This window comes from Polypterus senegalus, chromosome 2 (assembly GCF_016835505.1).
Source record: "Polypterus senegalus isolate Bchr_013 chromosome 2, ASM1683550v1, whole genome shotgun sequence".
Taxonomy (NCBI): domain Eukaryota; kingdom Metazoa; phylum Chordata; class Cladistia; order Polypteriformes; family Polypteridae; genus Polypterus; species Polypterus senegalus.
The window spans coordinates 151,628,076-151,652,370 of NC_053155.1; the positions used below are offsets into that span (position 1 = coordinate 151,628,076).

The following is a 24,295-nucleotide window of genomic DNA, read 5'->3' on the forward strand; positions in this document are numbered from 1 at the left end:
TGGATTGATTTGTACTAAATATAGTAGATGCCTATATTTAAGCATTAAAAGAAGGCAACCGTTTTTACTTTTGCATTAAATGTTTACATTATAAGGGTAATTTCATATTTTATTTATAAATGTTATCTCTGATTGGTAATTTATATTTTTAACCTTTGCATGTATATACTGTACACTAGGCATGTGTAAAGTTTTTTTTTTTTTTTCCTCTCTCTCCCTCCAAGGTGCTCTTTTTCAAAGTTACTTGTCTTGTGTTCAGAGAGCTCTTCGTAAATATAACAGGTTCCCCCATTTGGGTTCTGGCAATCTGTGGAAAATGAAAACATAATGCAGTCTGTAACTTGAGAAGTTAGGGTTATAGTCATATTAATAATTTTCATGCAGTTTGCTCAAATTTGGAGGTTGCAAAATTAGTCTAAGCATCCAGCCTTAAATGAAATTAACACAATTCAGCCATGTAGGCATTTAAAACACCATAGTGTAGTAAGAAACAACTTCGTTCAGTTTTTATATTATAAGTTTTGTTAATGTTAAGAAAATAACTTCTTTTTAATCTTTGTAACAGAGCTCACCATAGACGGCATCAGAAAGTGAAAACATGGACTCGACATATTGACATCTTCTCAAAAGACTTCATTTTTGTTCCTGTTAACCAGGAGTATGTTTTCATGTTAATTTTATAGTGTTTACATGCTTTGATGTTTGTTTTGCATATTGTCCTATGTTCCTGTAGCCAGGTGTTTTGAGCATTTTCTGTTTCCAGATACCAGTAAGAATCCTCTCTGACCTGTATGATACTGAAGTTATTATGGTGAAGATATGACATGGAAGTTATTTGATAAAGTAGATTAAATACTGTGTTCATAGAAAATATCTGAATCTGTTGCAAGCACTTCTCATTCTGCAGCTGTTTATACAGTCATATGAAAATGTTTTGGAACCTCTCTTAATTGTTTGGATTTTTATTTATCATTGGCTGAGCTTTCAAAGTAGCAATTTCCTTTTAATATACAGTATGACATGCCTTATGGAAACAGTAGTATTTCCGCAGTGACATTAAGTTTATTGGATTAACAAAAAATATAAATCATAATAAAATTAGACGTGCATAAATTTGGGCACCCCAACAGAGATATTACATCAATACTTAGTTGAGCCTCCTTTTTCAAATATAACAGTCTCTAGACGCCTCCTATAGCCTTTGATGAGTGTCTGGATGGTGGTATTTTTGATCATTCTTCCATACAAAATCTCTCCAGATTAGTTAAATTTGATGGCTGCTGAGCATGGACAGCCTGCTTCAAATCATCCCATAGATTTTTGATGATATTCAAGTCAAGGAACTGTGAACATTGTACTTCTCCCTCTGCACGAATGCCTTTGTAGATTTCAAACTGTGTTTTGGGTCATTGTCTTGTTGGAATATCCAACCCCTTCGTAACTTCAACTTTGTGACTGATGCTTGAACATTATCCTGAAGAATTTGTTGATATTGGGTTGAATTCATCCGACCTTCGACTTTTAACAAGGGCCCCAGTCCCTGAACTAGCCACACAGCCCCCACAGCATGATGGAACCTCCACCAAATTTGACAGTATGTAGCAGGTGTTTTTCTTGGAATGCAGTGCTCTTCTTCCACCATGCATAGTGCTTTTTGTTATGACCAAATAACTCCATTTTTGTCTCATCAGTCCAAAACACTTTGTTCCAAAATGAATCTGGCTTATCTAAATGAGCATTTTAAGACAACAAGCGACTCTGTTTGTGGTGTGAGTGCAGAAAGGGCTTCTTTCTCATCACCCTGCCATGCAGATGTTCTTTGTGCAAATTGCACTGAATTGTAGAACGATGTACAGATACACCATCTTGTTCTTGCAGGTCTTTCGAGGTGATCTGTGGGTTGTCTGTAAACATTCTCACAATCCTGCACATATGCCGCTCCTGTATTTTTCTTGGCCTGCCAGACCTGGGTTTAACAGGAACTGTGCTTGTGGCCTTCCATTTCCTGATTACATTCCTTACAGTTGAAAGTGACAGTTTAAACCTCTGAGATAGCTTTTTGTAGCCCTCCCATAAACCATGATACTGAACAACCTTTGTTTCCAGATCTTTTGAGAGTTGCTTTGAGGTTCCCATGCTGTCACTCTTCAGAGGAGAGTCAATGGGAAGCACAACAACTTTAATGAGCTAATCCAACCAATTTGGTGTTACAAGTAATCAGTACTGAGCAGTTACCTGCATTCAAATCAGCAAAATTACAAGGGTACCCAATTTTTTGCACAGCCAGTTTTTCACATTTGATTTAATTTCATACAACTAAATACTGCTTCACTAAAAATCTTTGTTCGGAAAACTCTACAGTACTCAGATGTTCCTAGGAAATGAAAGACATACCACTGTTATCTTTTTTGTTGAAAGTTAATTATTATGCAGCCTGAGAGGTGTTCCCAAACTTTTTCATATGACTGTATGTCAGTAGTTACTGCATTGGTGGTGAGTACACAGTAAAATGTGAAAAATTACAATGCTGTAGTTTCAAACTATAGCAGATTGGCTCATCTTTTATTTTTCTTCTTTAGGAATATATGTACATCTAAAAATTTAGAAAAGTTAATTTTGTTCACATTATGTGAAAAATTTATACAGTACATTAAAACAAGACTTTTCCTAAAGTGCACTCTGATATTATCAGGTCATCTGTGACATGCACCTAACACAAAAGCTGCAAGCTATCATCTTAGGTTTTTTCTTAAAAGAATATTCCACCCAGAAAATCTATTTCTTGTATGCTACTTTCCCCAAATGTTTGATAGTCATGACCAAGAATTTTTTTTTCTTAGCTTTCCATGAAAAACAGAGTTTAAAAAGTTTATGATATAATACAAGGCAGTAGTGACTAAAACTGTACAATTGCAAATGATATGAGAAAAGTCCGGGAGTTGATCTCCCATTACTTGTGTCGTAAGCTCTACATGTCAGTTATTTAGTCATTTGCCCACAACATGTAAAACGTGCATTTTTGCTAAATTATTAAATAGATATGTCTGGAAAAAGGAAATGCACTTTTGCATTAAAGATCTGCCTCTCCCCCTTATTCATTGGTCAAGAGTCATGTCTTTCAATTCAAAAATTCAGTCCCATGGAGAGAGTATAAGGCTCCTTGCAATGTGTCAATTTTTGTAGTTGATATGAGCTCTTTACAAAAATCTACGAAAAACATTGACTGAACTAAAAGCAACTATGAATGTGTCAATTTCAGCAATTAAAATGAGAACACCTTTTGAAAAAAGTAATGTAGCTACTCTCCCCCTTCTTGCCCAAAATGAGCACCTGGCTTACTTATCTTATTAACAGAGGAAAAGTCTTGATTTGCCTTTAAGCTTTACCAGAATATTCTGCATGTCTGTTCATCATGGCAAGACTTTCAGGCTGAAGTCTTTCACCTGAAATCTGTCAGCTGAGTTGGCTAAAGTATACCCCATACATAACACAGATACTCAGTGTGCTCTCACTGGAATTACCAATAAATTTACCAGTGCTAGGGTGTAGGTATCACAACAGGAAAATTATAAAGCCTGCTTGCAGGAGAATTCAGCAGGAGATTGATAAAGGCCATTACAGATGTGATATTCACACTAAAGTGTCAGATAAGAATTATTGGGCTAGTAAAGCATTATGGACAGCTTTGAGAGATTTATGCCTGATTGAACAAACTACAGGCAAACCAAAGCATACCACTCCATCAATAAAATGCAGTTTATGAAATGTCATGATTTATATTTGCATAGCAGCATCTACAATAGGCTTTATTAAATGTTTTGATACTTTCAGTGACATGTGTATAGGAAGAATAAATAATGTACATAATCATTTTATTTTACCTCTATACAAGATAATGCCCATGAACAAATTGATAATCATTTCCTTATGCAATGAGAGAGTGACTCAAAACACATACCCAGTGTAATAACTGATTGGTTCAATCGCCTAATAGATGGTTTTGTAATCCCTTTTATTATGTGAATTTTAGGCTCCTTCCACACTAATGCATTTTCAATAATAAAAAAAAAAAAATTCCACATTTTCACCTTTCATCCACACTACCACATTATTTTTGACACCTGATAACAAAAACTTTTAAAAACACTCCCAAAAGCCGTATACAGTATCTCACAAAAGTGAGTACACCCCTCACATTTTTGTAAATATTTTATTATATCTTTTCATGGGACAACACTGAAGAAATAACACTTTGATACAATGTAAAGTAGTCAGTGTACAGCTTGTACAACAGTGTACGTTTGCTGTCCCCTCAAAATAACTCGGCACATAGCCATTAATGTCTAAACCCTGGCAACAAAAGTGAGTACACCCCTAAGTGAAAAATGTCCAAATTGTGCCCAAAGTGTTAATATTTTGTGCGGCCACCATTACTTTCCAGCACTGCCTTACCTCTCTTGGGCATGGAGTTCACTAGAGCTTCACAGGTTGCCACTGGAATCCTCTTCCACTCCTCCATAACGACATCACTGAGCTGGTGGATGTTAGGACTTTGCGCTCCTCCACCTTCTATTTCTTCAATAAGGTTTAGGTCTGGAGACATGCTTGTCCAGTCCGGTACCTTTACCCTCAGTTTCTTTAGCAAGGCAATGGTCGTCTTGGAGGTGTGTTTGGGGTCGTTACCCCAAACTTTATGAAAATCGACAAAGGCGGATCACGGATCCTATTGAGGATGACACTAGCAAGGACCTTACCCGGCACCGAGAGCAGTGTTATCCCCCTGTAGTTGCTACAATTCAGGCGATCACCCCTCCCTTTCCAGGAAGGGACAACAAGTCCCATTTTCCAGTCAGTTGGGATGATGCCAATCTCACAAATGGAAGCAAAGATTGCTTGCAATACCAGGAGGACAGCCTTACCACCAGCCTGGAGAAGTTCACCCCGGATACCACAGATCCCTGCAGCCTTTCCTCCCTTCAGCTAGTTCACCACCTTTGCAATCTCAGTGAGATTGGGTGGTTCACAGCTAATTGGAGGATCAGCCTCAAGAACCGTGGACCCAGATATATCCAACATTCTAGCATGAGGATCAGCTTTGAACAACTGCTGTTGAGCTGATTGATTTATTTATTTATTGATTTTAATTATTAAGGTGTTGTTTTAAAATTTATTTTTATTTAATGATAAGACAACCATCACAAGTGCTTAAGGCTATTCCTTTCAACTGTAATTAGTGCATTAAAGTTACATTAACGTTTCTGTGCTGTGAAAGTGCTTTCACAGTCCAGCGTGAATTGATAGTTTTGAAAGCATAGAAGCACATGGGAATCTGATCTTCATGGGGCTCTGAATTTTTCTGTACACTGTTCTTTCAAGGCGCTTGCTGCCAATTCAGGCATGTCCAGTGCAAGCAAAGATCTATGTCATATGCATTGTTGGACGTTTCAGTATGGACAGAGATTCTTTTGTAAATGATGCAAAAACTTCAGTATGCACTAAAATCTTTTTTGTTTAAAAAGTTAGTTTTTAAATGACAACATGATAATGTTAATGTAGCCTTAATGAGAGGCTTAAGAAGGGTATTCCTCAAAACATGTCATATATTGTGTATAAAGTGTTCTTCTGCCTCTTTCACATAGGTTTTTCTAATTTTTCTTACAGGTCACATTGGTATCTGGTTGTGATTTGTTTTCCTGGTCTTGAAGAACCAGTAATTGAAGACCGGATTAGGCAAGAATTGCAAACAAATGGTGATAAAAGAGATATCTGTGAAAAAGCACTATTAGATATTGACTATAGTAAAATTAAGGAGGAGCCCCCAAACTGTGGAATTGATCCAGATAAAACAGGTATAACATTTTTATAAGTTCAAACCAGTGCTGCTAGCAACTGATATGGTAGTACTTTTATTTTCTCATGTATTAAAACATTAATGTAGTATCAAGTATTTAATAAGGACATTGCAAATAATGTCCCTAAATATGAAGCTCTGCATTTTTTAATTTATTAGCAAATAAAATATTTATTTTGCAGAACTTCTGTTACCCACAAACAAAAAGTTTCTTACTGCTAATAATGGGTGTGTCTCATCTGTGTCAAATATTTTTTGTCTGTCTTATAAAATTGCTTCAATTGCTTCATTAATGTTTTGTAAAGATTTCAAATTAAAAACAATCTAAACTTTTGTTTCAGACATTTCAAAACAACAAAAAAATCTTTCTTATAATTCATAACTTAGTAATTTCATTGAAGTATTTTAGATGAAAGTCACTCATATTTGGCTCAACTAATGTAAGAAAAGCCTGATTGTCTCCAAAAATACATTTTGGCACGACTCAGTGATGGTTGCTCATCAAGGTCCTGTGGCAGAAATGCAGCTCCAAACTATGCTACTGTCATGTGGTGATATATATGTTGGTGGCTATTACGTTTTTGCCAAAAGGATCAATTTTAAGATTTGTCAGTCTAGAAAACTGGAGACATAACCTGTCATTTTTCAAAGGTAGAAGGAGAACTTTGAGGAACTCCTAAAGCAGGATGTGGCATTGACAAAATTTGTAAATGACTAGCTCAATCTGATAATTATGATCCTCCAAAATGGCTGGGTCACAAGGATAGATGATATTTGAGTAGAAATGCTGAAGGTACTGGACATTATAGGTGAGTATTGTACAATGCTTTGGGACTGGCAGACTGGAGTGTTGGTCCCCTTTTTTTTAAAAAGAGGGTCACAGTATATCTTAGGTTCACAGCTGGTCTGTTTACAATTTAAGGGTTATTAATACTTCATGTGACATTTTTAAGTAGTATTCAAAATGGCTCCGTAGAAATCTTTCTGTACACTGTTAGTACTTTAAGACTGAAAGCATTGCAATATTTTAGATGGATTATAATTGATTCTTAATACTGAACAAATTATCTGCATTCATTTTTACAGCTTAGAATAGGGATGTCTTTTGTTAAGTGTTCACTGATCAACTTACTTTTTAAAGATCAGTTATCTTGATCCACTAGAAAGACTGTTCTACTAGAAGGACTGCTATCAATTGTATAGAAAAACGTTTTATCAAGAATATGCAAGAGCTGAAAACTTGGCCAGTCCCACCAAACAAGCTTCCATTCATAATTGACTTTTGTACTATGCTAACATTTCAGCCATGTATCACAATAATGTGCCATTACATAGTGAGCAAACTCTTCTGAATTTGCTTGGCTGTGAGTTTGGCAGTTATGGAAATGTTTGAGAACTTCATTGATTTCTGCAAAATGCTTTAAAATCAAAGGGGAAGTAAGTACTAAATTAGTTTTGAGTAGATTATAATGGTATAATGCATCTTTTAACTATTCTGAACTTATTAGTCTTCTTCTTTTGGCAGCTTTTGTTAGGGGTTGCCACAGCGGATCATCTTTTTCTATATCTTCCTGCCTTCTACATCTTGCTCTGTCACACCAATCACCTACATGTCCTTTCTCATTACATCCATAAATCTTTTCTTAGGCTTTCCTCTTTTTGTCTTATTTGGCAGTTCTGTCCTTAGTATCCTTTTTCCAATATACCCAGCATCTTAACATGTCCAAACCAAAGCAATCTTGCCTCTGTGATTGTGTCTCCCAACCATTTTCGTCACAACCAATGCAAATCTTAGTATCTTTAACTCTGCCACCTCCAGCTCTGTCTCCTGTTTTTTGGTCAGTGCCACTGTCTCCAATCCATACAACAAAGCTGGTCTCACTACCATCCTATAGATCTTACCTTTCACTCTTGCTGATAACCATCAGTCATAAGTTACTCCTGACACTCTTCTCCACCCATTCCACCCTGCCTGCACTCTTTTTTTTTTTCACCTCTTACTCCTGACATTCTTCGCCACCAATTCCAACTTGCCTGCACTCTTTTTCACCCCTCTTCCACAATCCCCATTACTCTGTACTATTGATCCCAAGTATTTAAACTCATCCACCTTTGCCAACTCTACTCCCTGCATCCTCACCATTAAACTGTTCTCCCTCTTATTTATACACATGTATTCTGTCTTGTTCCTACTGACCTTCATTCCTCTCCTCTCTAGAGCATATCTCCACCTCTCCAGGGTCTCTGCAATCTGCTTCTTACTCTGGCTAAAGATCACAATATCATCAGCAAATGTCTAATCTCATCTGTTAACCTGTGTTTCACCATTGCAAATAAGAAAGGGCTCAGAGCCCATTCCTGATGTAAAACCACCTCTATGTTGAATGCATCCGTCACTCCTACCGCAGACCTTACCACTGTCACACTTCTCTCGTCCATATCCTTTACAACTCTTACATACTTCTCTGCCACTCCTGACTTCCTCGTACAATACCACAGCTCCTCTTGAGGCACCCTGTCATATGCTTTCTTCAGGTCCACAAAGACACAATGCAGCTCCTTTTGGCCTTTTCTATACTTCTACATCAACATTTGAAAAATACGTAAACGTGACGAAGCAATTAAGATGAATTCAAGTGTTTATGCTCTGAATTATTTAATATGGTCTGTGTTTCACTCTGAATATTTGTATAATAATTTATCATCAAAATTATTGTGTTTTTAATTGTATTTATTTAGAAGCTAGTAACAAGTTGCACAAATCTGGTTGCCGAAAACAGCAGCAACGTAATTTACTGGTAAGTATTTTATTTAGATTTTTGTATTAGTTTATTGTATTAACAGTTAATTATTTGTTCATTTTGAAGTGAGACTTCACTGGAAACGAAAGAGGTCTTGCCTAGTTGAAAGTTCTTAAAATTCGGCTGAGAGTTACCAGCAGGTCAAGGAAGAAGCTGGTGCAGTAGTTCATTTCTTTTTTCATGTAGATAATACCAGAATCTTCCTATTTAATACCAGTACCAGTGTTTGATACCATATCAAAAACAGAATGGAAAACGTTCCATAGTTTTTTATTAAAAGTACATCCATTATTCAGGTAAATGATATTATGCATTTTGCTTTTATATTTCATGTCCTGTCAGTAACCATAGCTTTAAAATACTGGTGTGTTCTTCGAGTAATTACCCAGCTATTGTTAACAGGGCATGAATTTTAATGTGTGATTGATTTCCTCAGTGTAATAACAGTCGGGTGTCATAGGTTTTATAAAAAATACCGCCATGATTTATTTTGCATGTGTACATTCTGAATTAATTCTCTTGACATATCCTATTGTATTCAGTAAGTGAAAGTACTGATTAAAATCCATATTAAAGTAAAAAGTACCTTTAAATTAGTTCTAAAATAATTCACAATATTTTACTTAAACTCTTTAAAGCTTTTTTCCAACAACATGCTTTTAAAATTTGGTTTGTCATAGAATCACTCTGTTAGGTTTGTAACATTTGCTAGTATAATGTTTATATTTGCAACATTAGCTGGTTATAAAAACGTACTTAAAATTGATTTGTAACAAATTAATTAACTTAATTTCAATTTCTAATGTCACAAACTCCTGGTGCTCCTTGTTCAATTCTGTCTCTCTTTTTTTTCTTTGCATTTGTCCAAAGTTTAATCCTCTATTTCAGGACTCTACAGAAACCTGCTTTGTTCTGATGTTTTCAAAGTATCACTTTCAATTAATGTTTGTGTATTTCTTTATTTGTAGGGATGTACCAAAAAATACTGCCATCGAACACATGTTTGTAAAAGGTAAGGTACCAAAGTAAAAAATGTTTTATGTCTGTGGTTGTATATTTTGACAAGGGAACTTGAACATAAGTTATGTGTGCCTTTTTTTTTTTTTTAATATATACAACTTTTGACTATATTGGTATTTTGACAAATTTTTTTTCTGTTTATTCATAATATGTTTCTCCATTTTCTTTGTAGGCCATGTATACTTATAATGGATTCTCTGAAATTATCATCACACGAACGCACAATCAAGCTATTAAGAGAGTGAGTTTATTTTGACTGATAAGTTAAATGGTAACATTTGGTATTTGGTACATTTGGTATTTAATTTTACAGCAACATGTTTTAAACCTGCCTATTTGGCCTTCCGCCGTTATTTGGAAATTACTTCCAGAAAAGCAAAGATCCTGATAGCAGTTCCCTGGTAGCTCAGTAAATAATTAAGATGTGTTTTGTTTTTCTTTTTTTTCCTCTGTTTCTACACATACATTGTAAATAAATAAAAAAATAAATAAATATCCTTAATTTTATATAAGCAGAAGTATCTTAATGTGTTTTGTAAATTAATATCAAAGATGTTTTTCTTTAATGTATTTAGAAAAAATAATTTATAAGAATGTTTTGATTTGTACTAAGAAAAAACATGCATTGAAGTCACATTTAAAAACATTGGGACTGGTAGTTTGCAAGTCAAAAGGAGGTGATCACCCCTGTTTCACTTAATTTGGAGGAAAGGAACATTGTTGGGGAGTCATTGGAAAGAATTTTGAAAGTGAGCAGTGCCACAGCATAAAAAATGCCATGAACTTGCTAAACATGTTGGTGCCGCTGTTTTGTTTGACAGTAGATTGTGTAGTTTTTGAGTTGTCACAAGAAAGTGGAGGTGAGAGTGCTGATAGACAGCATTGGCAGTGCAGGACATACTCAAAACATAATGATGTAGCAAAGTATGCATTTGGTTTCTTTGTAGTTTCATACAGTTCAGAATTATGTGTGGCATGTTCACATAGTAAATAGTTGTGTGTTTGCACAGAATGAATTATAAAAAAAGTTTGATGTTTTCACAAAAAGTGAGTTTTTCTGAAAGCCTTTGGAAGAGAAAAATAGCTTAAGTAGCTTATTTGGCAAAGCTATTCTTTATTTATCAAACAATTTGTGTTTGTGTCTAGTCTTCTTGGTGAACAATAATGGGGTTTACATTTATAATAATAGTCCATTTCTGTACTAGTAAGTCCCTTTTCAGGATCCTGCTTGCATCATTGAATGTCTAATTTGTGGTTATTTGTTCTCAGTGGTATAATTATTATCAGGAGGGTTGCTTTGAGAATATTTTTTCTTCAAAGGAGAATATTAGTTTTAAAAAATAAGTGGAGTAAGCACATGACTTTTTCCAAGAATTAAGTATTTTATTCAATGTAATGCACGTATCAGGTCAAAAAAAAAAAAGACATTTCTTTTTATTGATATCAGAAATGCATATACAGTCATCTACCAAAATAAATTCACTGCTTTTGTAGAGAAGGCAAGACTTTCTTTATTGATCTGGGAGATTAAAGACAGTATCATTGAATAAATTACAATAAGATGATTCTTGATTTGACAATATTCCACTTACATTTTAATTACCAAAAAGCTATATTTATAAAAGTTAATTTTATATCCAAATTGTTGGATGCATTAACCACTTTCATTTAAATACAACAGTGAGTTCTCCTACTCAATCAGGAATCATTTTGTTAATAATAGTGTCTCCTATTTCTATACACTTTCACACACAGAATATTCATGTGCACCCATTTACCTCTGTGCAGAAGTTGAAACTGCAAGATATTTTAACTGCCCTCACTTTTCTTCACCTAGAATATTTTATTTTTGGTAGCTTTACATTCTTGACCTCCAGTTAATATTTCATCCATTGTTTCATCATTACATGTATGCCATTTATAATATTCGTAATGCTGAGCAGAGTACTGCCCAACATTTTTTAAAATAGGGAGCAGTTTAAGTAATAAATATATACAGGTGCTGGTCATAAAATTAGAAAATCATGACAAAGTTGATTTATTTCAGTAATTCCATTCAAAAAGTGAAACTTGTATATTAGATTCATTCATTACACACAGACTGATGTATTTCAAATGTTTCTTTTAATTTTGATGATTATAACTGACAACTAATGAAAGTCCCAAATTCAGTATCTCGGAAAATTAGAATATTGTGAAAAGGTTCAATATTGAAGACACCTGGTGCCACACTCTAATCAGCTAATTAACTCAAAACACCTGCAAAAGCCTTTAAATGGTCTCTCAGTCTAGTTCTGTAGGCTACACAATCATGGGGAAGACTGCTGACTTGACAGTTGTCCAAAAGACGACCATTGACACCTTGCACAAGGAGGTCAAGACACAAAAGGTCATTGCTAAAGAAGCTGGCTGTTCACAGACCTCTGTGTCCAAGCACATTAATAGAGAGGTGAAGGGAAGGACAAGATGTGGTAGAAAAAGTGTACAAGCAATAGGAATAACCGCACCTTGGGATTGTGAAACAAAACCCATTCAAAACTGTAGGAAAGATTCACAAAGAGTGGACTGCAGCTGGAGTCAGTGCTTCAAGAACCACCACGCACAGACGTATGCAAGACATGGGTTTCAGCTGTCGCATTCCTTGTGTCAAGCCACTCTTGAACAAGAGACAGCGTCAGAAGCGTCTCGCCTGGGCTAAAGACAAAAAGGACTGGACTGCTGCTGAGTGGTCCAAAGTTATGTTCTCTGATGAAAGTAAATTTTGCATTTCCTTTGGAAATCAAGGTCCCAGAGTCTGGAGGAAGAGAGGAGAGGCACAGAATCCATGTTGCTTGAGGTCCAGTGTAAAGTTTCCACAGTCAGTGATGGTTTGGGGTGCCATGTCATCTGCTGGTGTTGGTCCATTGTGTTTTCTGAGGTCCAAGGTCAACGCAGCCGTCTACCAGGAAGTTTTAGAGCACTTCATGCTTCCTGCTGCTGACGAACTTTATGTAGATGCAGATTTCATTTTCCAACAGGACCTGGCACCAGCTCACAGTGCCAAAGCTACCAGTACTTGGTTTAAGGACCATGGTATCCCTGTTCTTGATTGTCCAGCAAACTCGCCTGACCGTAACCCCATAGAAAATCTATGGGGTATTGTGAAGAGGAAGATGCAATACGCCAGACCCAACAATTCAGAAGAGTTAAAGGCCACTGTCAGAGCAACATGGGCTCTCATAACACCTGAGCAGTGCCACAGACTGATTGACTCCATGCCACGCTGCATTGCTGCAGTAATCCAGGCCAAAGGAGCCCCAACTAAATATTGAGTGCTGTACATGCTCATACTTTTCATGTTCATACCTTTCAGTTGGCCAACATTTCTAAAAATCCTTTTTTTGCATTGGTCTTAATTGATATTCTAATTTTCCGATGTATTGAATTTGTTACTTTCATTAGTTGTCAGTTATAATCATCAAAATTAAAAGAAATAAACATTTGAAATACATCAGTCTCTGTGTAATGAATGAATCTAATATACAAGTTTCACTTTTTGAATGGAATTACTGAAATAAATCAACTTTGTCATGATATTCTAATTCCTGTATATAGTAAATAAATGCATGAAATACCAAGTACGTTTGGATCAGCATAATGGCAGCTATGGTCCTGGAGTGCTCTCTAAGACCACTACCATGCTACCTAATGAATAAGTTGCCGATATATTTGACCTCATCCAGTTGGAGCATGTGATCACTTTCCATGGAAAGTGTACGAGGCAAGACCCACTAGAAGAAATCTGAAGGTGAGACCCAGGACATGATGAAGGTCTGATACCTTTTGAATGGCCTTGGAACATCTGAGAATTCTGTTGTACCAACATATTTTCACTTGATAACATACTCAATTTTCCTGTTTATTTTTTTATTTATAATGTGGAAAGTAAAATCTTAATTAGCAGTACCTTAAATAATAATCTAGCTGATACAATAACACTGGTACTAAGAAGTAACTCCAGTATTAATGCCGTTGGTAGTATTCCACACTAATAATTAAGCTTCAGCTACTGTTTACAGTATGAAAGGTATTAAGCTTTTAGCATATTTTTCATGTGCTACGTTTTAGTAGCTTTATATAAACATCTCACTTTTTTCTTTGTCTAGTATTTTTTAAACAAAAAGATATCACATGAAAGAAAATTGTTTTTCAGTGGTTTGAAACAAAAATATCATGGAGAATAGGATAGGAGCTGTTATGCAATAAAATTACAAAATTGTTCAATGGTCAGAATACTTTTGCAGGTTGATGAAGTTATATCAACACTATAAAATGAGAAAGAGACAAACAACCAAGTGCATTTCTGGATTAAAAGCTATGTCCTGTTCTTATTGAGAACTGAACCTCTTATTCTTGACCAGTTAAGTTTACTTGGAGGCTTAAAATAAGTCTCTTAAACTGCTCACAGATACAGTGAAAAATTAATACATAATATTCATTTTGATAAATTGTGAATCATATTCTAGATGATACAGATAGAAATTAATGAGAAAGTGTATTCAACATGGAATCCACAAAACTCTTCTTCACATAGACAGATGTGGGGGTTCTGGAATAAAAAAATTATTTGAAGCAGGGTCCTTGATGGTTTTTAAAAGACAAGTGAATGACAGATTAGGTGTGTTCAATGAAACAATTTAGGATTCAAATTTGTAAGATTTATTTTTCAAAGTAGGGCTTAAAATTGTAATATAAATAAAATACATTTTATTATTTTCTGTAAGAGTGGTAGTCGTTTTATACAGTTCTAATGCTATATAAATACATGTCCGATTAATACAGTGATGTAGAAAAAAAAAATAATGAGCAAGCAAGGGACACCCCTGTGTCCTTTGGTGACCCTTTTCTCTTTCCCTATCATTAGTTTATTCTGTCTAATGTAGAGAATGCTTTGAATGAGGTGTCATCAGATGCTGCTTTTTTCACCAGGAAATTTGCTCAGTCATAAATAATAAGTAGTGATTCTGTGTCCATCTCAGGATATAAATTACAAAAGAAATATATGTAAATACTAAAATAGATGAGATAGATAAGACCCGCTCATAGAGTTTTTATCAGTGGTTATGTTAGAAATATGGCATTTATGCATTTTATGTCGTTTTGTGAGATTATTACATCTTATGTGATTGTATTTTGTATTTCATAGTTGTCACCATTTTGGACCTTTGCCAGGCATGTAATGTGTAATATTATGACTGTCACGCTGTAAACTCTTAGCCTTAGCCTTCTTTAGCATATTCAAGGAAAGAGAAATAGGAGACTTGTCATTCAGAAAATCAGACATTTTAAAAAAAATATATATTTTTAAACCTTAACCATCACCAGGAAAATCAGGTAAGAAGGTGAGATGAACCAAGATTGCGTTTTTAATATGGTTTTGTTCTTGAGTTCCAAATTTGTGTAACTGCTTAATATTTGTTTAATGATCTAATGTCTTGTATACTAACCTTTGCTTACAACCTCAGATATTCTTTTGATATTAGAAATACGTCAATTAATCCTTGCCACTCATCTGTTAAAGCTAAGAAGACTTGGCTTAGTTCTTCTTGAGCACGTTATGTGCTCTCAGTATTCCTTTTTTGTGCCAAGCACTAAGGTCAATTTACCATCTGAAAAATACTGTATGCCAGTTTATTTTTCTGTTTTGTTGCTGCCTTTGTGGATTTTGCATTCAGTTTATTTGTAGGTCATGTACCTGCATATTGTAAAATTATAGCCTGCAGCGGATTTAGAAGGTATTCAAACCCCTTCTTTTTCTGGACACTAATTTGTGCAGCTTCACAATATACAATTGAAAATTAAAATGGATATATTTTTCATTTTTGCCCGTCAATCTACATTCAGTAACCCATATTGATAAATGAAAACATGTTTTCAGAAATGTTTACACATTTATTAAAATCAGAAGCTAAAGCTGTTATTTATGTAACTGTTCAGATTAGAAGTCTTCAAGGTATTGACTTTTCAGTTGACCTTCTAACCGCTCCAACCATAGTCCTTTCCCACTCCTAGTCGCTCTCAACAAAATTCCATCCCTCTGCTGTCCAGTCTGGCCTGATTTCTCCTGTGCCTGCCTAAGGCCAGATTTATACTTCACAGGACGCAACGCATACTCCAGCGGACACTCCTGCTACGCAGGTGTTTTACTGTTTATACTTGCGTGCATACTTTACATAAATCTTGAAGAATCGACCTGGTGGCAGTGCGAGATATTATCACGGTGAGAACAATTTCAGCTTCGCTGTGTTGTAAATTGCCTGGAACACCCATTAAATTCTGATGACACCTTACCGCAATATCTCTGAAAAGAATGTTTAATGATTAAATCCATCAATCCAGGGATGTGTCCATTCCAACAAGCATTGGGCTCGAGGCAGAAACAATCCCTAGACAGGGTATCAGCTCATCCATCGCAAGGTGGATGCAAGCACACATACACACACACTAGTGTCATTTTAGCATCACCAAATCTGCATATCTTTTGAAAGGAAACCAGAGCACTCTGTGGAAACCCAGCAGGAAAGCATGTAAACACCAGCGGCGTGACTCTGTGCAAGACAGCAGCGCTGCCGCTTTGCCACCATGTCAGCCCCATGTATGTAATTATTAACAGTATTCATTATTTAAACAAAATTAACGATTTATCTGTAAAATGTAACATACATACATACGCTAATGAATTTCATCATGAATGTGATGTCAAGTATAAATCTAAGGATTCTAAATGTGCAGAGAGTTGTAATATCATAAATGTTATGTGTTCTCTGTGGTGATCTGTTGCTGACCCAGGGGCAGTGGCAAAGCTGCACTTCCGAACTCCAATTTCCAAGCACCTCTGCAGGCGTCCCAACTGTGTTGTCATGAGGAACACTGCCATCTGATGTATGGGGGATGGATCTGCACCCAGATCTCAGCTTCTGCTGGTTCGTCCATTACTTCCTGTCAGTCAAACACAAAATTATTTCTCCGATCCGTTGGCCAATTTGCTTTCATTGTTGTGCTGGGTAATGTATTTTTCACCGTCTCATCCAGGATGCCTGTTCTCCTCCTACAACATTTAAAAGGAACTGAATTGGGCACATAGTTTTAGTGAAGTTATAAAACAGGAGATTATGTAATCGAGAAAAAGGGAGAGGAGAGATAAAAAGTAAGAGATCTGAGTAAATCTGTATGTTTGTGACAGGGCTGACACACTGTCTGTCACTCAGATCTACACCTCGGTAGCCACTTACATTTCATGGACAGACTTTCATTAGCAAACCTCGCTGTGTGTAGCATCTTGTCCTACTTTTTTTTTTTTTTTATAAACTCTGTCAATGTTGTGAATGCAGTGTTAAGACATGGAAATGAAACTGATTGATTTTAATATTCTTTGCACTTTGAACAGCTATGAATATATGAAATGATGTGTATGTAATAATGGAACAGATAGCTTCATTATGGTGCACAGCATATTATGTTCCAGTACTGGGTGTTCCTATGTTATTAGGCATGGGTGGTCACTACTAGTGTGTGTGAATAAAGTTTATTATCAAGAAATAACACAGTAAATGATCAAGCTAAGGTGACACGCTACTACCTGTCAGCAGACTTGCATTCATTTGGCATTGCTTCATCATGTGTGAAGGGAGGTAATATTGACCAAATTAAATTAATGGTTTAGGGTTTGCGTTATCAAAGAAATATTTAACTTGTTAATCACATATATTAACTGCAATTAATCTGTAGCTCTAATTATTAACCTGTGAAGCTTTAAATGGCCATGTACTGAATTATATCAGTATCCTCCTCCTTCACTGTGCTTCTTTTTGCCTACTAATATCTCATTTTGACCCAGACTACCCTCTGCCCTTTGGGTGAGTCACCCAGACTTAAAACTCATTGTACATCTGTGAAGAGATCTGAAGATGGCAGTTTACAAACATTTAGACATTTCAATAATGAGAAGTAAAGCAATTTGACACCTTTTATTGGCTAACTAAAAAGATTACAATATGCAAGCTTTTGAGGCAACTCAGGCCGTTTCTTAAAGCAAGCTTGCATGTTGTTTTAGTTAGCCAATAAAAGGTGTCATTTTGCTTGACTTCTCACTACATTCATAAAAGTATAACACCCTAGTACTACAAACATTTCTGAAAACATGTTTTCACATTGTCGGCATGTATTGAATGTAGATTGATGGGCAAAAATGGCAAATGTATCCATTTAAAATAAATAGTACAACAAAATAAAGAAATAAAGTGTGAACAAAGTGAAGGGGTCTGAATACATTCTAAATTCACTGTAATGTATGTCAAAATTTATTAAACCCAGTTGCTTTCTGGATATCACTCTTGTAATAAATTGTAGGTATTTACTTTCCCTTTTGGAAGATTTTTATTTCTTTTGGCATATTTCTTGTATATTACTTTTATTTTGAACTGCTTAATATATGAATTCTTTATTACCCCATTTAAATGCTTTCAATTGAAATTGCAAAAATAATTATTTTTAAAAATCCAGACTGTTACAGAAAAATACATATTCCAGTAGTGATATCTTGCTTTAGAAGTTTGTTAATAATAGCTGGTTGTGAATAATTTTAAAAAACATTCTGTTTTCTAGGTATCTGCAGGTGGAATGGGATGTCAGAAGGGGGACGCAGAGATTTTTTTTACCAGAGAATATAAAAGGCTCAGCATGCAGGGTACCTTTGCAAGATAATAGCAGTGATTGTGGCATATATCTTCTCCAGTATGTTGAGAGCTTCCTTCAGGTAATAGGTTTTTTTTTACTGGCCATATTGTGTTTATTTTAACGGTTGCTCTTTTGAATATATGTCACCTGTCAGATTTTGAAATTTAAATAGACGATTGACTATTGTTAGCTAAAATATGGTGATAATCATCATAATGGTGATAGCTGTTAACAATGAATATATTTACAACTTGTTAAAATAACAACATGAACATAATGTAAGTAAGTTAAATACTTGTGTTTTATTTATTATAGCTCTCTAAGTTTTCTTACTGTGAAGTACTATAATGGATAATTCAAGACGAATAAATGAAGATTGTGAAAAAACCTTAAATCATACTGTTAAAATAATCCATATTCAGAAAAACAAAGCATGGATTTTTTTGATAAACTGCTTATTTTCCCATTGTTATATTCCATATTTGGTTGTGTTTGGTCTGTACTAGCTGATGTACTGTATTTATGTGTCATTCTATAAAAATCAGATTATTAAGTTGAGGAATAATTTGTAAATTAATTGGTTTTCATTATATCATTATCTTTTCCAGAATCCTGTTGTGCATTTTGATCTGCCCCTACAACTGGAAAATTGGTTTTCACGACAAGAAGTAAAGAGGAAAAGAGATGCAATTAGAGACTTAGTTCTTCAGTTGTCCAAAAAGCAGAAAACCATGAGCTAATAAAGATCTTACTCTCCAGCATTATTGATATCTGCCAGAAAGAAGCCTAATTTACTTCATTCTGTTTGCTACCTTTGACCTGTCAGTAAATTTGTTAAAGTTTAGAGAGAAAAAAAGTGTACAGTCTTTTATATTATAATGTAACTACTTGTTTTACACTTTTTCATAATAAATCTTTTTAAGAATGAAATTGTAAGTTTCTAGCACACCCTGTCTTGTATAGTTAAGATTTTTTGATAATTTGTGATCTCCCCAATATTCTAGGTTGCTGTTTATAGTTCAGTGGATTGTATTGTTATTATCTTGCTCATCAAAAAATAGAATATTAAATGTATATCATGAAACTGTTCATACAGAGATGTTAATTTATCATTTATTTATAACTGGATAAATACCTAAGCAATATTTTTCAAAATTATGGTAATAAAGTAGCACAAAAGTATCTGTACAGAAAAACATAAATAACCTGTTATTGCATACAGTCATGGCCGAAATTATCAGCACCCCTGGAGTTTTCCCAGAAAATGCACCATTTCTCCCAGAAAATTGTTGCAATTATAAATGTTTTGGTATACACATGTTTATTTCCTTTATGTGCATTGGAACAACACAAAAAATAGAGAAAAAAAGCCAAATCTTACATCATTTCACACAAAACTCAAAAACTGGGCTGGACAAAATTATTGGCACACTCAACTGAATATTTGGTCGCAAACCCTTTGGAAAAAATAACTGAAATCAAGCGCTTCCTATAACCATCAGCAAGTTTGTCACACCTCTCAACTTTTTTTTTTGCAAACTGCCCAAGGTCTCTCACATTTGAAGGGCGCCTTCTCCCAACAGCAATTTTGAGATCTCTCAATAAGTGTTCAATCGGATTTAGATCCAGGACTCATTGCTTCATCCACTTCAGACCTTTCCAGTGCTTTGTCTTCAACCATTTCTGGGTGCTTTTAGAGGTATGTTTGGTGTCATTGTCCTGCTGGAACACCCATGACCTCTGACGCAGACCCAGCTTTCTGACACTGGGCCCTACATTGTGCCCCAATATCTTTGGGTAGTCTTCAGATTTCATGATGCCTTGCACAAGGTCAAGGCATCCAGTGCCAGAGGCAGCAAAACATCCCCAAAACATCTTAGAACCTCCACCATGTTTGACTGTAGGTACTGTGTTCCTTTCTTCGTAGCCCTCGTTCCATTTTCTGTAAACAGTAGAATGATGAGCTTTACCAAAAACCTCTACCTTGGTCTCATCTGTCTGCAAGACGTTCGCCCAGAAGGATTTTGGCTTCCTCAAGTACATTTTGGCAAACTCCACTTTGGCTTTTTTATGTTTCTGTGTCAGCAGTGGGGTCCTCCTGGCTCTCCTGCCATAGCGTTTCATTTCATTCAGATGTCGACGGATAGTTCGTGCTGACACTGTTGCACCCTGAGTCTGCAGAACAGCTTGAATATGTTTTGAAGTTGATTGGGACTGTTTATCCACCATTCGAAATATCATTCGTTGCAGTCTTTTATCAGTATTTCTCTTCTGTCCCCGTCCAGGGAGATTAGGTACAGTGCCATATGTTGTGAACTTCTTGATTATGTTGCGCACAGTGGACAAAGGAACATGAAGATCTCTGGAGATGGACTTGTATCCTTGAGATTGTTGATATTTTTCCTCAATTTTTGTTCTCAATTCCTCAGACAATTCTCTGCTCTTCTTTCTGTTCTCCATGCTTAGTGTGGCATATTCAGACACACACAACAGAAAGGTTGAGTCAACTTTTCTCCAATTTAACTGGCGTCAGGTGTGATTGCTATATTGCCAGCACCTGTTTGTTGTCACAGGTGAGTTCAAATGAGCATCATATGCTTGAAATAAAACGATTTACCCACAATTTTGAAAAGGTTCCAATAATTTTGTCAGGCCCATTTTTGGACTTCTGTGTGACATGATGTCAGATTTGGCTTTTTTTCTCTGTTTTTTTGTGTTGTTCCAATGCACATAAAGGAAATGACCGTGTATACCAAAGAATTTGTAATTGCAACAATTTTCTGGGAGAAATGATGCATTTTCTGGCAAAATTTCAGGGGTGCCGTTAATTTCGGCCATGATTGTATATTTTGACAGAACAACTGATCAGCCATGGATGCTGTAACAACCATGAGTGGATTCCGTCATAAAAATAAATATTTCATAGATCCATTTGTGACTTTCCCTATCCTGGGTCCTTAAGAAGACCCTAGACCCCATCTTTTGGAGACTTGGCAAAATTACATCCATTGCAATGTAGATCTAAGCTTGAAGTAACCAGTTTATATGTAAGGCCTGTTGAAAACGTGAAAGGTTTATAATATATAGAGTGGGACTAAAAATGTTATCTTTTATACTGTATGCAGTATAAACTAAATGTTCTGCTGTACAGTATCATAAAATCACCACAGGTTCTTAACAGTACCCTTGATCCAAGTGGTGACCAAACAGGAGAAAAGGTTTGAATTATTAGAAAAAGGTCATGGGGCATATAGAAGAAAAGGCAGAAAGAACATGTAGGGAAAACTAAACAATATATTTTGCATGGGAAGTTTGAGCATAATATTGTTTAATCAGATGGCTCATTAAGAATTTTTTTTATTTGTTTTGTGTCCTCCCTTTTTTGCATCTTTGTGTGTGTGTGTGTGTTTGACACACACTTAAATAAAAAAAAAAATACTTAATTTGACCTTGTATCCTTTTTTCTTTTTGGAAAACTTCTTTTCATCATTCTGTTTTGAAATGGATAGATAACACGAGAGTTATTTTATCCTGATTCAGGCTAGGTGGTTCTGCTTGGCTGGCTAGTAAAGAAAATTTACATTAATATGATCAGTTTTAGCTAATTGAAGTTAGAACACATATATCATTAATAAAATGTAGTAGTGCATAGAGTTTTAATGCAGGTTTACTAAGATGAAAGTAATTAATGGAAACACTACCTTCTTGGATAAATTAGGAACAAACATGGAAGTAGATTGCCAAGTTATATAAAGAAAACTTTTAACATTTTGTGTTTAGGCCTGTTGTGCATCACTCTGTAAATCAACTTTGCTTTTTCCCCCGTATGTTTGTTTCTTCATTATTCATTTTAGCCTAGCTTGACCGATTTCAGAACTTTTAAATACATTACTGTGCCTGAATTACTAAGTGTCTTTAGGGCTTTGAATCTCTAGATCTAGTCAAGAATATCATGGTGTTAAAAATAAACCAAAATCCTGATTTCAGAGGCCAAGCCACTGTCTAAGGCAGTTAATAAGAAAATGAGAATGGAGTTATATATGGTTTGAAATGTGGCACACAAATCAGCTATTTTAAATCTCAGTCATTAACTACTTTGACTGAAGAAATGTCTGCTCTATGGCTAGATTTAAAACCTTATTGTTACTTTTTACTCAATCATTTTCTAGGATTTTTACTTAAGTAGAGCTTTTCCTACAGCAATTTTTAAATCTTGAAAAATGCGTGAATCTATTGAGCAGTGAAGTTATGTCTAGTACACTGTCAGTTTGGCAGTTGGTGACTTCTTTGAAGAAGTCTGTAGAAATAGTGTGCATGTTTATGGTTTGTGTTGAAAGTTATTGTACATTGTTCTTGTACCTTTCTTTTGTTAAGAGACTTTAGTTTGACTTGCTGAATGGAAGGCAGTTCCATTAACTCAGTTCTAGATTTCTATGTTATATTAGATCTTATCAATTTTTTTTTATAAAAATGCAGCAAACATTTATATTGTATCACCAATACTTTGTTCATCTTCCCCACAGTTGGGACAGGTTTCAGTAAGAGGTCAAAAGTTGTTCCCCACACCAAAACTTATTTTACAGCAATAAGACCATTTCATAGATCATACTGCTATAATTATATCTAGCTATTAGATTTTTTTAAAATGTCATAGTGTACTGTTAATTTAGTTTTCCTCCATTTTTGCTCATCTTTCTGGCAGTCTGGTTTGAGTTTACAGATTGCTTGAGTTTTCCTTGGAAATGTAGCTGTGGATTTTTGTGGGGCATATCTTGTCAGTTGTGGCCTTTAGCCTAGCATTAATATTATTTACTTTGCTGTTATCGTTTCTGGCAGTAAAGACCGAGATTCCAGCCATTAATGGTTTCTTCCCCTTTGGCAAAGATCACAGTTTGCATTTGTTTTTGTAGCCAGCTATGAGTCTTAAAGGTCTTGTTTTTCATTCTTGCATGCACAGGTTTTCTATGATCTGCCCACTGAGTTTAAATGATGTCTACATCTGGGGACAGTGAGGGTCATTCCAAAACCTTCACCTTGTGTTTCTTGAGGCACTTCATATTAGATTTCCTATTGTTCTTTGGATCATTGTCTTTTTGTAAAAGTTTTCCTTTTTTCACCTTAAGTTTCTGGAATGATATTCGGTGATCTCCTCAAGGATTTGTAGATATTTGATGGAATCCATTCTTCCCTGTACTCTCTCAAAGTTTCCTGCACTCCTAGCTTCCATACAACTCTAAATCATAATAGATCCCCTCCTCTACTTAAGAGTAGGCAGTGAAAATTAGTGATTTTTTTTTTGATTTTTTTTTTAAAAATAATTTTTAATTGAATCCACAGTAAATTCCAAGGTATTGTTCTAGTTTAGCTCCAACTGTATAATTGGAAAAATTAGGTCCTTGAAGTAAGCACAGCATGATAACAGGATTCCTATTTTTCCATTCAATGCCTTTCTCCGTTTTTTTTAACCTCCATTCCTTTTAAAGTCGTCCAAGTTTGTAGCTTGTACTGGTGTTACAGTAAAGGTTAAATAATTCAGTTCTGTTGTTTCTTCATCTTTCTTGTTTTATTTGGTAAACAGTGCTGCATTATTCACAGTAGGAAGTAAAAATATTAGGTTTGAATACACAGTGGGAGGTCTGAAAATAAAGTACACCTTATGAGGATTTAAGACTTCATTTTTAAATCCTCAGTCACATGTTAAGAAGGTTGATTGATCTTGGCACAATATTTGAAAAATCAAAGCTTTGTTTGTTGTTGATTTATTTACTATTTTTTACTTTGAATATCAATGAAATGTTATTTGGGACTGTCCAAGCCCTTTGCATTGACCTGAATGTCGATGTAATCTATTTCACATCAATCTTAAGTCATTTTCATATTGCTAAGTGTAACAAATGACCTTAACTTC

At 35.2% G+C, this 24,295-nt stretch overlaps 1 protein-coding gene across 4 annotated transcripts in view; it reads left to right on the forward strand.

Annotated features, from left to right (window-relative positions):
- Nucleotides 1–19,476, forward strand: part of senp7 (SUMO specific peptidase 7) — a 190,703-nt gene extending 171,227 nt beyond the window's left edge. For all 4 annotated transcript variants that reach the window (XM_039744831.1, XM_039744832.1, XM_039744834.1 and 1 more), the window contains 7 exons: nucleotides 566–658; nucleotides 5,662–5,849; nucleotides 8,591–8,649; nucleotides 9,621–9,664; nucleotides 9,845–9,913; nucleotides 18,316–18,466; nucleotides 18,996–19,476. In XM_039744831.1, coding sequence (XP_039600765.1) covers nucleotides 566–658; nucleotides 5,662–5,849; nucleotides 8,591–8,649; nucleotides 9,621–9,664; nucleotides 9,845–9,913; nucleotides 18,316–18,466; nucleotides 18,996–19,127 — 736 coding nt within the window. In that variant the 3' untranslated portion in view covers nucleotides 19,128–19,476. The remainder of the gene's footprint in view (nucleotides 1–565; nucleotides 659–5,661; nucleotides 5,850–8,590; nucleotides 8,650–9,620; nucleotides 9,665–9,844; nucleotides 9,914–18,315; nucleotides 18,467–18,995) is intronic.
- The last annotated feature ends 4,819 nt before the right edge of the window (nucleotides 19,477–24,295 follow it).